The sequence below is a fragment of the Haliotis rufescens genome, unplaced genomic scaffold (genome assembly GCF_023055435.1).
Source record: "Haliotis rufescens isolate VD_foot unplaced genomic scaffold, xgHalRufe1.0.p SCAF_6, whole genome shotgun sequence".
Lineage (NCBI taxonomy): Eukaryota > Metazoa > Mollusca > Gastropoda > Lepetellida > Haliotidae > Haliotis > Haliotis rufescens.
The window spans coordinates 25,951,700-25,973,337 of record NW_025964334.1 but is presented as its reverse complement, the minus strand read 5'-3'; the positions used below and the strand labels follow the sequence as shown (position 1 = coordinate 25,973,337).

Here is a 21,638-nt window from a genome sequence, read left to right as displayed (position 1 = left end):
CACGACATATATACTTTGTAATTTGAATTGCAGTTTTACATAGAGAAGTGAATTCAGGACACAGGTCATATTTGTCATATGTACGATAGGTTATAGCCTAGTTATCCACACTGTGGACGTCAGCAAACGTTGACTCAATCTTATTAAAATCAGATCTTGCTTAGCTATAGCGAGAACTAAGATCTGATGTTAATGAGATTGACGTTGACTTTAGTCATTATAAACGTCGTGCGACTTCATGAAATTTCAAATAATTTTAAAGTAATTTGATCTTGATGAATTGTTTAGAGCTATCTCATTGAAATCTATACATTATATATATTATATACAATAAGTAGAGTAGGCTTCAGTCGAGAAGTCGATTCAATTCGACGATATCTAAACAACTGCCCCAATTCGTACAAAAGCGGGGACAAAAACATATATATTGTCTTAATACAAAATTCCAATGTTTCAATTTCTTAAAACATCTTTACGGAAGTGGGAAATGAGACGCGAAGTCGAACTTTCGAGATTTCCATCATTCCAAGACGGTGTAGGAAAGTAAGAAGTTGAAAGCGGTGTTTTCATCTAAAACAAAAAATATGGGAAACAAATAACTTCGGAAGTTAGAAGTAAGAAGCGGTGTAGAGCTTTCAAGCTCTTCATCTTTAAAAAATTAGGTTTGAAAGATGAATTGTCAAGTGTTACCCGGACTTGACTTGATAACAGTGTCATAGTTCTAAAATCACTTTAATTAACCCATAATTATAGTGGTCATATTTCAAAAATATGTTTTGTATTTTTCTCAATATTTTATCTTACAACTAGCTAAACCTAAATATATGACAACAATAAAGCAACAATAAGACATGCAAATGTAATTCCAGTTAGATATGTAAATCCGAGGTGACACCTTTGTGAAAACACCTCGTCGTGACTCCATTGTCAACGGTGGGGTAAAGTCTGCAGTGTGCTGTGTCAAAGGTCAGTGCATGGATATGGATTGTTCTGCCCCTCCCAAACTAACCCATGTACCAGGCGCCTCTTCTTGTGGCGACTAGCGGCGTCTTGTCGACCATTGGCTTGCCCAGCTCCGACTCTGACATGTTGAAATAAATGTATTGTTTCTCTTGACCGCCCGCCACGAATTAATGTCTTATTTTCAAGCACTGTTAAGAAACGACTATTTCGATTCGATTATTTACAAATCGCCGTCATGTAGCTGGAAGATGGCTGACTGCGGCGTAAAACAACCAACCAACCAACCAGCCAACCAAACTTCATAAACGATCGCTCACTCACTCAATTCCTGCAAGTGTCAAGGTAGTGAGAAAGTTGCCTTATCAGTCATGATCATGGACCGATATTAGAATATTTCGAGTAATGAAATGTTAAAAATGTATAACGATTTTACTGATGCACACGTGGCGGTGCTTGTGTTGTATTATTGGGCTGAAAGTCACTGATTTCGAACTGCTGTCTACAGTTTTGTTTGTGGTGATGACTAATGATAGGCAGACTTTGAAGTGATTACTCTTGATGTTTTTATTTTTAAGAATGGACTTCAATATGTTTTTTGCGTTAGGGAGGTATAAGCGGAAAAACAAGGTATACACACTTTGTTGTGTTTGTTGTTGTTTTACGCCGCACTCGGTCTGTAAATAATCGAGTCCGGACCAGACAATCCAGTGATTGACATCATGAGCATCGATCCACGCAGTTGGGATACGAGGACATACATCAACCAAGTCAGCGAGCCTGACCACCCAATCCCGTTAGTCGACCCTGACGACAAGCATATAGTCGCCTCTTACGGCAAGCATGGGTTGCTAAAGACCTTTTCTAACCCGGATCTTCACGGGTCGTAAACATTTTGTGTATATCCTCCTTCTTGTGAAAGTCTACACGAAGGAATATTTGTGTGTAAATACGTTGAAGTAGGTATATGTATGCACAGGAAGACACGATTCAACCACTCCAAAACTCCATATAATTTATGACGTGACGTGAATTTCACGTACACCCGGCAAGACATTAATACATTGAGAGGGACATTACCTCCGAGCAACATTGGGTCAATGCACAGTCCAATATATCATCTGGTCGGTGATAAGGGGGCATGCACACCTATTGAAATAGGTACATATCTATTGATTTCGGTCATTACAAACACTCATCTGAAACGAATCCCATGATATTTTGACGTTTTTGTCACTTTTAGAATTTGCGGGGAGCAATTTTGAAAAAATGATATGTAAAATGGAACACACCGCGTTAGATCCAATTTATCGTTGTTTTTATTGAGGTAAGTTAAGAAATCAAATTGAATGTACAACGCACTCAGCAATATTCCAGCTGTATGACGGCGGTCTGTAAATAGTCGAGTCAGAACCAGACAGTCCAGTGATTGACGAGTCATGGCATTTACACTCTTCTACAGATACCACTGTTTCATATACACGTTATGGGGGAGGGTTAGCGGGGGCATTTGATATGTGCAGAGGTGTATAATAATTGTTGTGAAATCTAAACAAAATTTTGTTTTAAAAAAACATAATATTAAATGTAATTGTCTGTTTGGTGTACATATAAACTGAAATAGATAGAATTGACAAGAAAAGACTTTGGAAAAGACGGTAGAGAAAATATGTGTATGATTGGTGTGAAATGAACATAGGACAGAATGAACGAATGAACGAGAGAGAAAGGTAGGGAGAGAAGCGATGGGAATAGTAGCGCTAAGTGACAAGTTAAAGACGGGAACATTAAGTGCCTAAATGAATGAGAAATGTATTCCACACGGGAAAACATCATTGGCTGATTAACATAACACAAACTCTAGTTCTCGTGTTCCAACCTGCCATATTAGTATGTCAGTTCTATGTTTCACGAGTGGTCTTAAAGGCAACAAAAGTAACGGTGCTAGGTGTGAGACAAGGAGAATGTTTATGTCCACAGTATCACCACATTGTAAGGCGCTAGTAGACTTTGATGGCCTTGACCGACTTGTGTTGTTGCCAGTAGTTAGTTGAGCTGGAAGTGTACAGTTCAAGCGTATGTTGCTGTCGACGACGGCCATGAAGTCTAATTAATGGTACTTTATGTACACGGTTTGAACTGACTTAGCTTACAGAAATGTCCGGCTATGCGTATGTATAGAGTGTGAAGCTATGGGTGAGATTAATGAGAGAGAGAAAGAGAGGTGGGGAGAGTGGGAGGGAGAGAGAGTCAGAGAGAGAGAGAGAGAGAAAGAAAGAGGTGGGGAGAGTGGGAGGGGGAGAGAGAGATTGGTATAAAATGAACAAACGAACGAATGAGCGACAGTGAACGGTATGGACAGAAGCGAGGGGAGAAGTAGCTCCAAATGAGAAAGTGACAAGTTAAAGCCGGGAACATTAAGTGCCGAAATGAATGAGAAATGTATTCGATCTATTTCACAAGGGAAAACACACTCCTATATGCTTGCCATTTATTTAACAAAACGGAGCTTTGGTGGAACGCCTCAGTCGGAGAATACAAGCATGACCACACGTGAAAAAGACATTTGTTGAACAAATCGCTACTTTTCATGCAGGTACACGCCGCTACATATCTAACCTTACATTCATTTGGGTATTGAACATTGTCACAAAGCAGAACAACTGGTCACAACGGATCATTGACACGCTGGTCGACCCTGGGTTAGAGTGAATAGATCTCATTAACATGTTCTGACCAGTGAGGTGTCGTTGCCATTTTTGTTATAATAACGTCATTAGTATGGTCAGTAGCACCACGTCATCATAAGCCTGACTAGTGTGGCCATGCCATCATTAGCTTGACTAGTGTAGCCACGTCATCATTAGCTTGCCTAGTGTGGCCACGTCATCATTTGCTTGACTAGTGTGGCCACGTCATCATTAGCTTGCCTAGTGTGGCCACGTCATCATTAGCTTGACTAGTGTGACCACGTCATCATTAGCTTGACTAGTGTGGCCACGTCATCATTAGCTTGACTAGTGTGGCCACGTCATCATAAGCTTGACTAGTGTGGCCACGTCATCATTAGCTTGACTAGTGTGGCCACGTCATCATTAGCTTGACTAGTGTGGCCACGTCATCATTAGCTTGAATAGTGTGGCCACGTCATCATTAGCTTGACTAGTGTGGCCACGTCATCATTATCTTGACTAGTGTGGCCACGTCATCATTAGCTTGACCAGTGTGGCCACGTCATCATTAGCTTGCCTAGTGTGGCCACATCATCATTAGCTTGCCTAGTGTGGCAACACCAACATAGTTTGACCAGCGTGGCCACGTTATCATTAGTTTGACCATTGTGCCCACGTCATCATTAGTTTGGCCTTCATGGCCACGTCACCGTTAGCTTGACGAGTTTGGCCACGTCACCGTTAGTTTGACGAGTTTGGCCACGTCATGATTAGTTTGAGCAGTTTCGTAACATCATCATTCGCTTGAACTGTGTGGCCACGTCACTACCATCAGTATGATCAGTTTGCCAACGTCCCTATTAGCAGCCGGCCTTGCCACGTCACCATTAGCTTGACGAGTGTAGTACCGTCACCATCGGCTTGACTTGTGTGGACACGTCACCATTAGCTTGACAAGTTTGGCCTCGTCATCATTAGCTTGGCGAGGGTAGTAACGTCACCATTAGCTTGACAAGGGTATTAACGTCAACATCGGCTTGACCTGTGTGGCCACACATCATTAGTTTTACCATTGTGGCCACGTCATCATTAGTATGACCTGCGTGGTCACGTCCCCGTTAGCTTGAAGAGTTTGGCCTCGGCATGATTAGCTTGAGCAGTCTCGTAACATCATCATTCGCTTGAACTGTGTGGCCACGTCACTACCATCAGTATGATCAGTTTGCTAACGACCCTATTAGAAGCCGGCATTGCCACGTCACCATTAGCTTGACGAGTGTAGTACCGTCACCATTAGCTTGACGAGGGTAGTAACGTCACCATTAGCTTGACGAGTGTAGTGCCGTCACCATTAGCTTGAAGAGGGTAGTAACGTCACCACTAGCTTGACGAGGGTAGTAGCGTCACCACTAGTTTGACGAGGGGAGTAACGTCACCATTAGCTTGACGAATGTAGTACCGTCACCATTAGCTTGACGAGGGTAGTAACGTCACCATTAGCCTGACGAGGGTAGTAACGTCACCATTAGCTTGAAGGGGGTTGTCACGCCACCATTAGTTTGACGAGGGTAGTAACGTCACCATTAGCTTGACGAGGGTAGTAACGCCACGATTAGCTTGACGAGGGTAGTACCGCCACCATTAGTTTGACGAGTGAAGTGCCGTCACCCTTTTTGATGACATTTTATAAGTGAATTCCCTACCATGATAACATTCTACCCACATACACACATTCTACACAAAGACACACACGAAACACACAAAGACACACGCACACACACACACAGCACGCACACACACGCACGCACGCACGCACGCGCACACACACGCACGCACGCACGCACGCACGCACGCACGCACACACACACACACACACACACACTGGATCCGCCCCTGGAGTGCCATAGCATGGCTTAACCCGAGGGTAAGGCCGAACCATACGTCTCACAGGCGCAAATCTCCATTACGTTTATTTACATTCGTCCATTGAAAAATCTTCCGAGCAATTTGAATTAATCTGCACAATACGCTGTCAGCTACAACACGTGATAAATTCCATTAACATTGTTTACAGTAGATAGAGTGTCGAAGGATACACGATACACAATGTATAGAATGTCTTACATAATGCGCAGGTGTCCGTTCACTCCCTGTCACTGGCAGTCATTGTATGCGCATGTCCCCTCGGGTCGTTATTTGCACCTACATTTGTACAATAATGTCAATAAAAGAGCCAACTGTCTATTAACATATCACATACTATGGATCTCATGTTCCAACCTGACATTATAGTATATCAGTTATATGTTTTACGAGCGGTTTTAAAGGCAACGAAAGCAAAATGTGCTAGGTGTGAGACAAGGAGAATGTTTATGTTCCCGCTTTTTAAACTATTAATAGGTTTGGGCACGTTGTAAGGCGCTAGTAGACTTTAATTGCCTTGACCGAATTTAGTTGTTCCAAGTAGTTCGTTGAGCTGGCAGTGTACTGTTCTCAAGCATAATTTGCTGGCACGACGGCCGTGAAGTGTAATTAATGTAACTGTATGTACAGGGTTTGAATTGATTTCTTATCTTACACAAGTGTCCAGCTATGCGTATATATAGAGTGTGAACTCATGGGAGAGAATATAGGATGGAGGTTAACATGTTATAATTTTAACGTTCATTGGGATGGGGTCAAACGTGGGAACACCCTTGACTAGGGAAGATGGGACGGGGTGGGTGGCGTCACATTTTGACATTTGGCAATATACACGAGTATTTGATTTTGTTTGCTCTTCATTCAAATGGGTTTTTTCATTACAGAATACTGGACATGAGGACATATAAGATTATTATAGAAATTGCATTACTTGATAGACATAAGATAATTGTTGGATTACAGTTTCAGTTGCAATCAACACGAGAAGGCTGAGTTTTTGTTTTGTTTGGAATATTTAAAAGTAGCTGGAATATACAGACATCTCATCATTCATTCATTCATTCATTCATTCATTTAAATCATTTCGAGAATTATTATTGCCAGGCAGTTTTATCATGTCTCACAAACACACATTCCCCCTATTGTCCCCACCCCACCCACCTCGATCTATCAACCTGGTTTAAGCTCAGCGACATTACTATGTACGCATCAGGAAGGTAAACACAAGAGTCGTGATATGATTCATTCTGTAAACGCTCCCACTGATAAAGGAGTCGATACGAGTAACAGTTTAGGAGGCTTCGTTGGTTCCATACTACCTTTCCCCGGTAGATAAGATTTAGGATTATCTTTTCTAAAATGGGGGTAGGGGGTGGGGAGTGAGAGGGGTAGCCTTGTAGTAAAATCATTCGCTCGTCACTCCAAAGCCCCGGGTTCGATACCATGATAGACCAACATTTAGTCTCTGATATGAACTAATTTACAGAAACAACAGTTGTTAAATTATGGTTATAAAATGTAACAAAAAGGATCACAGAGACTTTCTACATTTTCTGATGCTGCAGTAATCTAGACTTGCCAAACATTATAGACTTGCATGGGCTGTATTGGATATATTTGTTTAAGGGTCAGTATGCGAGACTAATACCATGGGTACAACGTGTGAAACATATATCTGATGTCCCTCGCCATGCTTTACCTGAACGATTGCTAAAATAATCACCGGTTGAATATTTAATAATATGATGTGGTAGATTGTACCTGTTCTGCCAACGAGATATATCTTCATACCGGTAACAAAAGTCAGAACGAAACGATATCGTTACAATGTGGCTGTTTAAGAGTCTGCCTATCGCGGTATTCGGTTTCACCATAAAGTGTTGCACCTGACGGAAGGACATGTTTTTTGTTTCCTCGTGAAACCGAGCCCTACCCTTACATGTTATGGATCAAACGTATTTGACAGGTTATTTGCATGTTATTTGACCCGTTATTTGACAGGCACTTAAAGGGGCGCTCTACTACAAGGAAGTGTTCTCAGTCTGTGTTTTTTCTTCAAGTTCTCAGTCCTCAAAATGAACTTGCTATTAAAGGAAGTCATCGATCGATACCCATAGGCTGATTGACCTAAAGTAACACGTGGCCTAATTACAACCCCCCTTTTTTACTAGTGTTATGACTACCACTACATCACCTTGATTGAAAGTATTTCGCGATGCCAAAATAGTAACAACGTAAGCAACATTTCAGCATTTAGCAGCACTTTGAGAGACCGCTTGATGAGTATCCTTAGAAAATAAATTACTTGATATTTAAGGGTAACATGGTTGTTTGTCAAATAAAAACATACTGTTCTTAGATAATGTGGCCGAATCTGTTCACTGCTTCCCTTTTGTGAAAAAGATCATGATACAAAGTATTTGAGTACATAAAATCGTTATGGATGAGGTAGTGTTTAATGTCCTTGATTCAAACACGAATGTTTACTGTAATTATGAATGAAACATCCATGGTGCAAGCCAGTTTATCATTTAGCGTTTTAAAGGAGTACAAAATCGACCAAATTTATTTCTGGCTGATTACAATATTTATTGCATGACAGGTGTAGATCATTTTGAAACTTAGATCTGTTATATTTTCACAATTATATATTTGTCATGTTGCCGTCGCCATGGTGAAAAATATGAATGTAAAGTATGGACAGGTCTCTTCTTGTCTTTTGTTTGAGCACAATACGGGTTTAACTAATTATACCATCTTGGAAATTCAAGAAAATATGCAGCTTCTGTTTTATCTGCTGGTCTGTAGAGGACTTTGTTCCACTGGGGGAGATTGTTTCGCTTGGCGTCGACACACGCCTCTCGCAGACAATGACTCTCTCATGCACAATGTCATGATAATGTCAACATTGCGTGACCTGGTCCTCATTCTTGTCCGGTAGGGTACCTTTCTCCGTTACCATTGTGTAGTCGAAGAATAGATATACTAGTGCGTGCTGTCATTAGTGACTGTTCCTGCGGCCCTTGCTGTTGCTAATGTCGTTCCTAGTGTTGATGTTAGTGTTTGTACGGGGGCACGGGTGGCCCAGTCGTCTGAGGCGCCGCGATTCGCTGTGCAGAGTTGCGTCCCTTGGGCACGCCAGAAACCTATGATTGGTTCGAATCCCGGTTCGCCCTGATTATGTTTCTAGGGTTGTCAGCACCATACCCGTGCTCGTGGGTTTCACCGAAGTGGTAAACGTCCGAGACCTGCATCACTTCGGGCTTTCCTCCCACATTAAGCTGACACGCCGTGATATAACTGGAATAATGTTAAAAGCGGCGTTAAACCCACTCACTCACTCACTAGCGTTTGTACAGTAGTATAATAGCTACAAGTGTCGACGCTACTGTTAATGCACGACCGCCTGGTGCTAGTGTTGGTAATATGGTACCACTAGTGCTGCTAATGAACTCTCCGGTGTTTGTGCTCATGTTGTTGCTATTAATGTTACTCATACTTGTGCTTATGTTAGTGCCTGTGCTCGTAGTCGTGCTTATGCTAGTGCTCGTCCTAGTGTTAATGCTCGTGTTTTCGTTGGTGTTTAGGTGTTTTGTACTGGTGCTAGTGTTTGTGTTATTGCTCGTTCTCGTGCTTGTGTTCGTGGTCATGTTGCTGCTCATGTTAGTGCTAGAGATCGTGTTCGTGCCAGTGCTTAGGTTGTTGCTTATGACAGTGCTTGTGCTAGTACTGGTGTTAGTGCTTGTGTTAGTACTCATGTTGGTGCTTATGTTAGTGCTCGTGCAAGTACTGGTGCTGGTGTTTCTGTTTGTGTTAGTGCTCGTGCTAGTGATAGATAATGTTATTGCTAGTGATAATTTAAGTTTCGCTAGTATCTCGCTCTAGTGGGCATGTTAGTGGTCCTATGCACTAATGTTAGTGATTATCCTCATGTAAGTGTTAGTTTTAATGAAAGTGTTCTTAGTATGAGTGTTTCTGTTAGTGCTTGTGTTTATGCTAGTGTCTGTGTGAGTGCAGGTGGTAGTGGTACTAATGACGACAGACCTTGTATTCGTACGAGTTGACATGTGTGTACTAGTAATAATCACACCACAACTATTTCCGTTTATGTTAAAAATGTATTGTTAATCTTTACCCGATGATACCGCGACTGGTTTGTAAACAGTCAATAACACAGTTAAACGTTACATTGTATGAATCACATGTTTACAGAGAACAATAAAGAAATACAAACAGTACGAAGCAATATGAGAGACTAGTATGATGATACGCATCATCTAGTTGACTCCTTGGTCTGTTGAGTCAAACATATTTATCTTCTAAACGCCCTGAATGGTCATACCGAAACCCTTGCCGTGTATTTGATGAAATGTACAAAATACATAAACCAATATCCACGGTAAGGGCCAAAGTCCTATAGAGACATGCCCTAGAGGGGCAGATTTAACTAAGTGCCCCTGTCCCGTATGAAAGAGACCCAACTGCTTGGTCAGTGAGCCAAGGTGTTTCTATACTCGGAGCGTAAACCTCCCCGGAGGGACTAACTTTACACGTACCCGGTCTAGATTCCTTCAACCCGTCCCCCCCTCCGGTAGACACGGGGACATGGAAGTGCTCTCGACCAATCAGATGGCTGGAGGCGTTGTTAACGTTTCGTGCAAGTCAGTCACGGGGGGTTTGCATTGCACCAAAATCAATTTCAGCAAAGCGTTTTATTGACACATGTATTCCACGTAAACTCCGACTGAAGGCTATCGCAGAGAGGCCGATATCTAGATGCAGGGGTACCCAAACAGTGGGGGTCGCTGGGCAGGTCACACTCATGAAGACGGACGCGCAGAATGGTGAGATGGTTGTTACTGTTGTTACGTGTGTTATATTGCATGTATTAGGTTAGTAGTTCGGTCTTACCGTCCCGCTGTTTATCTGCTTATCTTTGCTTCGCGTTTTTTTACTACTGTCATATCTGCCTTGCTCACACACACCTAAACCCGCACACGTCAACACACACCACACGTCAACACACATACCATCCCCCACACAACACACACACACACATACAAGATTGACACCTACACACCAACCCACTCACGTCAACACACACACACACACACACACACACACACACACACACACACACACACACACACACACCTAAATCCACACCACACACACACACAACAACCCACAGAATCAACACCTACACACACCTTAACACACACAACATACCTAAACCCACACCACACACACATAATCAACACCTGCACACAAGCACACAGCAACGCACCCACCCACCCACGTCAACACACACCACACCTAAACCCCCACACCAACCCCCACACACCATCCACACACGCACAACCCAACCCACCCACGTCAACTCAAACACCACACCTACACAGTCACCCCACCCACTCTGGCACACACTAACACCGCACCAGACTACACACACTACGACAGCACAGCACACACCTCGACTACACCGCCACATCTACACCCACCCCACCCCACCCACTCTAGCACACACTAACACCGCACCAGACTACACACACCACCACAGCACAGCACACACCTCGACTACACCGCCACATCTACACCCACCCCACCCCACCCAATGCCCGCAACTCCAACCCTACCCTACCCTACTCCATCCCACCCCACCCCACCCCATACCGCGACTCCAACCCTACCCTACTCCGCCCCACCCCACCCCACCCCACCCCGCGACTCCAACTCTACCCTACTCCGCCCCACCCCACCCCGCGACTCCAACTCTACCCTACTCCGCTCAACCCGACCCCACCCCGCGACTCCAACTCTACCCTACTCCGCTCAACCCGCCCCTACCCTGCGACTCCAGCCCTACCCCACCCCACCTCAACCCACGACTCCAACTCTACCCTACTCCGCCCCACCCTGCGACTCCAACCCTACCCTACCCTACCCTACCTCAACCCACGACTCCAACTCTACCCTACTCCGCCCCACCCTGCGACTCCAGCCCTACCCTACCCCACCCTACCTCAACCCACGACTCCAACTCTACCCTACTCCGCCCCACCCTGCGTCTCCAACCCTACCCTACTTCGCTCACCCCGACCCCACCCTGCGACACCAACCCTACCCTAATCCATGCCACCCCATCCCACCCCGCGACGCCAACCCCTCGACACCAACCCTACCCTACTCCTTCCCACCCCACCCCTCGACACCAACAAAAGTATGGTATGGTACCGCGTTTAGTTGCATCTGACTCTCATCACCCGCAGAGCGACATTTGTACAACGTGTTTTTGATGCGCCTTGCTTTTTGCAATATTACATACGTACAAACGGGGAGGCATTAATAAACAATTTAGAAATACTTTGTACCATCCACCCACCCACACCTCACACATCCCAACTCCACCCAGCCCCTCCACCCACCTCCACGCATATTCCTTTATCTTCTTAGGTCAACCCCGCCAGCCGTCCCACAGTCCACGTACCTGCAATAGTTATCACGCGGCCATCAGAGATAGTGTTTTGTTAGTCGAGAAGCATTAGTTTCTTAGCGTTTGGCGTTGTTCTACAGGCCATCTGTAATGGGGTTAGTTCAACGCTCATGGTCACATCAGAGTTGGTGTTTAACTGAACTTTGTACACCTTTATATCTGAATGGTCTGTCAATAGTCCGCGGTTAACATCGTGAGATACGGGTAGACAAGAGGTGGAGTGGTATACAAGGGTAGACAAGGGTGGGGTAAAGGTTGGGGTCAGAGTTTGGGGGATTAGGATTTGAGATAATCTGACTGTTTGTCTTGCCTAACGGGGGTGTAGGGAGTTTGGGGCTGGGAGGTCAAACAGAAAATTACACATGACACAATCCAGGACAAACGATGTTTTAATTCTCCAGTTTTTAATATGTTGAGACTTGGGTATATATATTACCTGTGTGATGAGTTGAGACACTTATACTCTGTCATGCCCATGTTTTGTTTGTTTGTTTGTTTGTTGTTTAACGCCGCACTCAGCAATATTCCAGCTATATGACGGCGGTCTGTAAATAATCAAGTCTGGACCAGACAATCCAGTGATTGACATCATGAGCATCGATCCACGCAATTGGGATCGATGACATGTTTCAACCAAGTCACCGAGCCTGACCACCCGATCCCGTTAGTCGCCCCTTACGACAAGCACAGTCGCCTTTTACGGTAAACATGGGTTGCTGAAGACGTATTCTACCCCAGATCTTCACGGGTCGTCATGCCCATGAAATCTACATGGACAAGTATTGTAAATGAAAGAGTTCAAAGACAAAGCTCCTTGTCATTATAGAGGCCAATGTCCGTCACAGAAGATTTATGATGTTAACATCTTCCATAGATTACTGCAAGTAAAATATAGCCTGGCGAGTGTCTGTGTTGCAAAGTAGCAAGCGATTTTGTTAAACATATTCTTATGGTTATGTTCCTTTAATATGCGTGAAAGAAATGAGTTTTGGACGTATATGCGATATTATTTATTCCAATGACTTTGTAAATATTTCATTGGTCTTAAAAGTATATTGCTAAAAAAAATGGAAAAAAATATTTAGTCCTCAGATTTTCCTCCCAAAATATATATTGTTCGCTGGGCATGATGGATGTCCTGAAAATAAATTTGATAAAAAAAATTAAATTTCACAGAAAACAAATTCGTGTTTTTAAACAGTAACTGACAAAAATCTCCTCTCTCTATCAAAACTACCAGCTTTCACAAAGAATATTTAGTGGAGGGTCCCTTAGGACACAGATGCCAAACCGCACGGGTCGGTGATTCTGTGAGAATATTATTAACAATGATTATGTAAACCACACGTTTACTGCCATATGACTTGATGCCTTCCACAGCTGCTACATGGGCCAGCTGAACTATGTCAAAGTGTGGTGTAAGTCGGTCATTGAGCCACTGAGCGTGACATACGTCCTCAATGCACACACACACACACAACTGTGACAGAGACTTGGACAAAGAATGAATGTTTCCGGAAATCGACCCCCCTTTATGTTGACGTGTAATCAGTTATGAATCTGTTACCCATTAGTGTGCGGCTATGTGATATATAGCATTACCACATCTCCTACATCAAAACTTCATTCCACGAAGGGCTGTTGCAGCGGCGAGTGCCACAACGACTGTTTGGGGGGGGGGGGTGAGGTCCCAATATTATAGGACCAGTCCCTTAATATTGTGCAGATTTATTACCATTCATTTATTTGAAAAAGTAGTTGTTCATATCCCCCTCCCTGTAGTAGCAGTATTTGTTGGCAACCCCCAACCCCCATTTCGATGTGTCATTTTTTTCATGATCCCTTTTAATCTTACCATCCCACTCTTCTATAATAATGAGCAGTCCTTCCACAGCATGGCCGTATTATTAAACAATGTCCAACGTTGTGTTCCATCCATTTGACCCTGTTCCATTTGTTTGTAAACACCGTCTATAACTGTTACAGCAGAACGCTGACGATTCAATTGGACGTCAAGCGTTTAGTTAAACACGCTCTCCTTTGTCCATTTGCCCAAATAGAGTCTTTGACAGGCGTGGGACAATGTGACAATGTGACATAGATATACGTCACCGTGAGGCAACGTATTAGACAATAGCTTGCAACACAATAACAGCTGAGGCTTCGGGCTGACGATCGTATATCAAGCAAACATCCTTGTGCCGGCATGTTGTCATTGTTTCAATAATCTTGCTTGATCAATGTCCGTTAACCTGATATAGCCATTATATGTGCACAGTGGGAGTGTTCGCCTCTGGACCAGCGTGTTCTTTGAACCAAACAATGTAATTTTGTCCCGCTGTCGGCGGATCTGGTTTCTTATTAATATGTTTTCATTGTACGTCGTCTTCTCGAGATTTAACTGAATTAACCGATTCATAATTGATGTTTGAACTGGGTATGTTGACATCAATTCATATACATGGATGTGTTCCACGTGACAGGGAAACGGTCGACACGGCATGTAGGGCAACTATGGTTCATTTGTTGCAATGATCCGCTAGTATCAGGTTCGAATCCACGCTTGCCCTGGTGGGGATTTTATCCCCCGAAAAAGGAAATTGTCCTCGAAATGTTTTTAAAAAGTAATTGTACTTCATATTATTGGAAAAAGAAATCGTTTGCCATAGAAGTTTTCTTGATGCAATGTGAATTTCAGTAGAAAAATAGTTTGGCTCATAGCTGTAATTGAAATATATATCTGGGTTTTTTCAGCTGTACAAAATCCCAGCCCCACACCCCGACCAGAACCCCCACCCCCAGAATATCATAATGTCGGTCACTAGCTCAAATACTGCTCGGAGCAACGTAAAGCCCAACTCACTCACTTCGTCACTATGACTGTGGGTTCGAATCCAGGTCCGCCCTGATTATGCTCGTGGGTTACACCAAAGTGGTTATCGTCTGAGATCTGCATCACTTCGGGCTTTCCTCCGAAATTACGCCGTGATATAACTGAAATACTGTTCAAAGCGCCATTAAACCAAACTCACTCTCTCACCAGTGCAGATATTTACAAAGGCAACACGGAAGCTACTGATATAAAAGTTAACACTAATTATGGGTCCGCCAAATTGGTTATTGTTTATGTTTTCATTTCCTTACACAACATTTCTGTTCTTTCTTCCTTAAACTCCCAGGAATATGGAAGTGTTTCATCATCAGTGTTCAGACTACGTACCCAGGTTCATATACACGTTGCGGGAACGTCTGTATCTTAATTGATTCCCTGATATTTTAAGGAAATCCCACACAAACTGTCAATGAATGTGAATCAGAAAATATTGGCAAACAGTTTGATGATGACATCGACCCTGACCTTCCAACATGGAGTCTATGCAAGGCCGTAGTTAACTCTTTTTTTGACATTTACTCAATTATTTTATTTCTATATAAAAAAAACGCCACAGTAAAATACAATTACATGTCTGTACAAATCGAAAACCTTGCAACAGCATTGCATTGCAGAATGAGTGTGTGATTTGGTTTTAACGCCGCTTGAAAAGGTTCTAGACTTTCACGAGTTGGTCAAACTCGCGACCACGGGGATGGTGCGGACATACCAAAGATCACAATCAGAAGGAATGGATTCGAACTCACAATTACCAACCCTGGCATTCAAGGTCACACGGTCAAAGGGCTGGACTAACGCATAGTCCCTGAAAATATGTAATTTTGATAGAAACAAGCAAATCCATTTAAATTGAAGAGGAGCTCCAGTGAGTTGGGAAATTCTGCATTTCAGTAAAGGCTGGGCGGAGGGAAACCAACAATGTTCAGGGACTGTGAGACAGGCTATCAATGGGCAAGCCATGCCACTTCTTGATGTTTGACTTCGTTTATGTTTGACCCAGGTTGAAATGTTGAATCTGTGGATAAACATCCATGTCTGTGTGTGTGTGTGTCTGTCTGTGTGTCTGTCTGTCTGTAGTGTAGTGTAGTTCCCGGACAGGTTCATCGTTGGGTAAAGACAAAAGTAGGTCAATCCCTACTTCTTCGTGTTTGTCCAATATTTAATCGTTTAGATAAGATGTGTGTTCTAGTAACACACGCTGACCCATGACCTGGACAGACACCCGATCCCATGCTCTTCTCCTGAACTGTAGGCCGATATACAAGGCTGCACAAAAAATGTTTCTAGGGCACATTTTACAGAAGTGAGGAGGGAGGTAGGACTTGAAAAAAATTTCTTATTACAAACCATCTTGATGTGGGAGAAACAGTATTTATTTTTTCCCACCAAGAATATTTACACGACACTTTGCTCACATTGAACTCAACTCGTAAAAGTGGTCAGCTGTCAGACAGGGCTTGTTATTAACAGAGTCTGCATCATATAATGCGGGAAACTTATAAATATGTTTTTTTTCATTGGCTATTAAAATGACTGACGAGCAAGATTGTCCAAGAAACATTTCTGGGCTTTTTTCGCTGAAGTCAAGTGTAATCTTAACCGTTTGTTTGTTTGTTGTTTAACGCCGCACTCAGCAATATTTCAGCTATGTGACGGCGGTCTGTACATAATCGAGTCTGGACCAGACGATCCAGTGATTGACATCATCGATGTACGCATTTGGGATACAATGACATGCAACAACCAAGTCAGCGAGCCTGACCACCCGATCCTGTTAGTAACCTCTCAAGACAAGCATGTGTTACTGAAGACCTATTCTCTACCCTGATCTTCACGGGTCGTTCATTTTATAAATAACAGAGTATGCTTCATATAACGCGGGGAACTTGAAAGATAATTATGTTTTTTTCATTGGCTATAAAAATTACTGACGTCCAGAATTTAAAGTGACGCGCCCGAGAAACATTTCTATTTTCTAAGTCAAGTTTCATCTTAACTATACTCCATGGCAATGTGAATGATATCATATATGAATAGATTCTATATCATTGATGATATTGACTATATGGCTTTAAAGATTTATTAATGTTATATACACACAACGAACTCTACAAGATTTTACGCGGTATTTCGGCCAAAAAGAAAATCGCTTCTCAAACAGCTGTTGGTCTTCAGCAACCCATGCTTGCCGTAAAAGACGACTATGCTTGTCGTGAAAGGCAACTAACGGGATCGGGTTATGGTCAGACTCGCTGACTTGGTTGATGCATGTCATCGTATCCCACTTGCATGGATCGATGCTCATGATGTCAATCACTGGACTGTCTGGTCCAGACTTGATTATTTACAGACCTTCACCATTCAGCTGGAATATTGCTGAGTGCTGCATTAAACAACAAACAAACACTTTTGGGAATGAAAATTAATAGACTTAGTCTTAGTCTCTGAACATATAATTTTGATAGAAAAAAGCAACTCAATTTATTTTTAAAGGAAACTGCGATAAGCTTTGAACGCGACATTAAGCCCTATTTCAACTCACTTAGCACGCTGAAATTTTACGTACGCTTGTCGGTACTTGTTATCAAGCTTAACAAGACCTTGATCAAATTGACACTCTAAAAATAGGGTTCAAATTCCCCTCCGACTGTCAAAAGATAATGTGCGATTTTAAGGTTGTTACAAGCCGGGTTGTAAGATAACGCTTCAAAGTTGCACACATCACAACCGCTTTGTGCATTAAATCCGGGTCCATTCTGTCGCCCCTTTATGTGTTCGATAACTGTTGTCATGTGCTTGTGTTGGATAAGAGTGTGGTATAATAAACGATAGGGATGTTCATTTAAAAACTGATAAAGAATGATTTTTGTGTAATATTCCGATATCACAGCCCTGTCCTCGTTATGATAAAGGTTTATCACACATATATATATATGAGGTGGCAAACTGACACAGAACAAAGTCATGGTGTTATCTTAACCGAGGCTGTTATCTGAATACATGATAACTTAGCTGTACCCATCCTAACTGGACTGGCGTTCCTTCGCCATTGCTAGGCATCCACCCCCTACAGGTCGCGCAGATCTCCCGTGTCTAATTCCCCTAGGTGAGTCGAGGTCTATACACTGAACTTGTGCACAGAAACTTTACTCTGTAGTAATGTCGGGTAAAGTAAATGTTAATTCATAAATGTATTTTTTTTCCTCCCAGATTCAAACACAGAAACGCCATGACACAAATTTATATCAGTCAAACTGAATAGTGTCTAAGTTTCGCTTGTTCTATATACGAACAATAATATTTATATGATTCAGATTATTGGGCGTCATAATTCGATAGAATCACTGTGGATTACTTTTATTAAATCTACTACCGATATTATATTGATAACCTACTTCTGAGTTACACAGCCCGTGTCATATGAATGCAGTATGTGTGTGTACACAATACTGTTGCTGTCACTCGTCTTCCTAGTTTCATAGTAAAAGCCCGGATGCATTTTGCTTAGCTCAAGTGCAGTTCGAAACTGGTGGTATGACAGTTGTTATTCAGTTTCCTAAATGCTGGTCCGCGTCACAAGTTGGCAGGACAGCTGGTTTTTGTACATACAGGCGAACAAATGCATGAAGAACGCCATCTCACTGATTCACGTGGTACATGCTGTACAGTTGCGTCTGTCACAGTTGTAGAGGAAGCGAAAGATGTGGTAGTGGTAGAAGATAGACGAGTAGTGGTATTATCAGTCGTCTTCATCGTCGTCATCGTAGTAGCAGTAGTAGTAGTAGGAGGAGTAGGAGTAGTAGTAGTAGTAGTAATAATAGTGGTAGTAAATGGTAGTGGTGGTTGTTGTGGTGGTAGTAGTAGTAGTAGTAGTAGTAGTAGTAGTAGTTGTTGTTCGTCTATTTGTTGTAGTTCAAGTAATAGCTTCCGCTGTACAACTCTATGAAACTGTTCTGGGATATTGCAGTATAAATCTTAGTTTCACTCGCGCTGTAAGCCTTGTGACAATGACTGACAATGTGTTTCCCTGCTGCAGGTACAGCGGTCATGGCGGGCGCCCAGGGCCCCTTGTTCGCTTCCCTGTATGGTGACCGTGATCCTGTCAGCGTGCTGATGGAGTATGGCCAGACGAGGGAGGTCACGGTGGAGTTCACGGACTTCTCTCGCTCCGGACCAGACCACGCCTCTTGGTAAGTGCCCCGGAGACAATTAATACACCAGTGCATCTGGGGACTAAATCGATTCATTGCACAGGGCCGAACGAAAGCCTTGTGGTTAAAGCGTTCGCCTGTCACGCCGGAGGCCCGAGTTCTATTCCCCATATGGGTGCAATGGGGACGCCCACTTCCGGTGTCCCCCCGACGTGTTGTTGCTGAATAATTGCTAAACGCGGCGCAAAACCACACTCACTCACTCGCCATAACGCTCGATTAACACGTGCGCGTGTGATGTTAAGCCAGAATGTTGTTTCTTAAGGTATAATATATTATCATGTTGATATCACCGCGACCCGTGAAGATCCGGGGTAGAATAGGTCTTCAGCAACCCATGCTTGCCGTAAAAGACGACTATGCTTGTCGTAAGAGGCGACTAACGGGATCGGGTGGTCAGGCTCGCTGACTTGGTTGATGCTTGTCATCAAGTCTTAAATGCGTGGATCGATGCTCATGATGTCAATCACTGGATTGTCTGATCCAGACTCGAATATGTATACAGAGCGCCGTCATATAGCTGGAATATTGCTGAGTGCGGCGTTAAACAACAATTAAACAAACAAAATGATATCATCGCCTTATCAGCCAAGCGATAATTATTTCTGAGGGGAGATATCGCGACAATGATATTGCATCACAGTGCTTTGAAGACAATTGTGACGTCTTCGTTATCATGACGTCACAATCAAATAACGTCACTCATCTCTGTTTTGACACTCAAGACACTGGTTTGTAGTGTTTGCAAAGACTATTGCACTTAGATAGCGACGAGCATGCATGTGTGTTAGTGTAAGTGTGAGATTCAATTTTGCAGTTTAACATGGATACCAAACCCAGACACAGCATACTGACTCCGAGCCGACCACTTCACCATGCAGGCGGTCAGATTCATCAATACAACCAGGGGTGGCTTTGTTTTAGATTCTGTGCATGAACTATCGTTATTCGCCTTATTACTTCGTTAAACCACGAGTTGACTGCACTGGATATGATACGTGACAACAATGTCCTTTCTGTCCCCAGCTTCCACACCGCCGCTGTAGTAGACGGTGTCCAGCACGTTGACGGCGTGGGGTCGTCCAAGAAGGTGGCGAAGAAGGAGGCGGCTGAAAAGGCTCTGAAGACCATCTATGACAAGGGACGCAAGAAGTTGAAAGAAGCCAACTTTGAAATGGTTTGTGTATCTATCATGTCTTCTTTGTGGGCGTGTCACCCCACACTTTAAAATCTAAATCATGCTATTCCAGCAAAGTTTATGTGAAGGAGAAAGTCTGCAATCTGATTTGTTTCGCACGTGAGGGTTGTTCGAGGTCGTGAGGCTAGGTTATTGGGCCGTGTACAAGCATCACATGCGAAACTAATCGCCTGATTGCGGACTTTCTCGACACGTTACCTGGCACGTGCAAACACAATTCACCAGAGTCTGACCTTGACCTTCAAAACCAGGGGTCCTGGGGACCCCAACAGCTAATTGCAAGGGTCCTTACAGGAGTGAGTGAGTGAGTGAGTATGGTTTTTACGCCGCTTTTAGCAATATTCCAGCAAAATCACGGCGGGGGACACCAGAAATGGGCTTCACACATTGTACTCATGTCGGGAATCGAACTTCGGCGTGACGAGCAAACGCTTTAACCACTAGGCTACCCGACCGCCCCCCTTACAGGAAATATAAGGGTGATGTAACGTAAGGAAATGGTGTAGTGTAGTGTTCTGTATGATTTGATAATTACTAAAATAACAGGACCATATTATTTCTTGTCAAGAATTTGGTATGAATATTATTGTGCATTCCTGGAAACGCTGTATATTTCTATGCTAAAACGGGGTCACGGGGGCGCTTCGCTGTGCAGAGTTGCGTCCCTTGGGCCTGCATCACTTCGGGCTTTCCTCCCACATTAAGCAGGCCCGCCGCGATGTAACTTGAATACTGTTAAAAGCGGCGTTAAACCCAACTCATTCACTACACATGCTGACTGGACGCACATTTCTGCGTCGTGTAAAACCCTGAATTAAGGATTATTGTAGATTAGAGAACTAACCTCGTCTACCCCATGTGTTATAGGTCTCAATTATAGTCGCAAATGTCAATATAACTTCGTTTTAGTATGTGCAAAAGAAGTTAATTCTTTGTTCGTAAAGAGAATCTGTTCATATCAAGTTGTATGTCAAACGTCTCCACTCGGGTCTTTCCGTAGGCCACACGAAGGCACGTCCCGGACTGACACGAATTGATTGTTTCGAGATAACACTGCTTCAGAAAATCATCTCGGGTCGGAAATCGCTCGATGATGCTCATTTCTAGTCTAGAAAAAAATAAATTAGTTCTCTGTTTAACTTCAGAAACTCCCGTGTATAAAGTTTATTTCGACTGGAACGAGATTACCGTCACTGGGTAGAAATAAATAGAAAATAAACATGCTCCGAGTATGAGCTCGTGGAGTATGAGTATGAGCCTTTAGCAATACTCCAGCAATGTCATGGCG

The 21,638-nt window shown here is 43.2% G+C and overlaps 1 protein-coding gene across 4 annotated transcripts in view; it reads left to right on the top strand.

The window, feature by feature from the left end:
- Positions 1 to 21,638, top strand: part of LOC124111445 (double-stranded RNA-specific adenosine deaminase-like) — a 43,382-nt gene that overhangs the window by 10,861 nt on the left and 10,883 nt on the right. For 2 of the 4 annotated variants that reach the window (XM_046471159.2, XM_046471161.2), the window contains exons 2-3: positions 18,978 to 19,131; positions 20,179 to 20,329. In XM_046471159.2, coding sequence (XP_046327115.1) covers positions 18,978 to 19,131; positions 20,179 to 20,329 — 305 coding nt within the window. Of the gene's footprint in view, positions 1 to 10,103; positions 10,400 to 17,948; positions 18,048 to 18,977; positions 19,132 to 20,178; positions 20,330 to 21,638 lie in introns of those variants that run through there. The other 2 variants (XM_046471158.2, XM_046471160.2) reach the window with 2 other exon arrangements.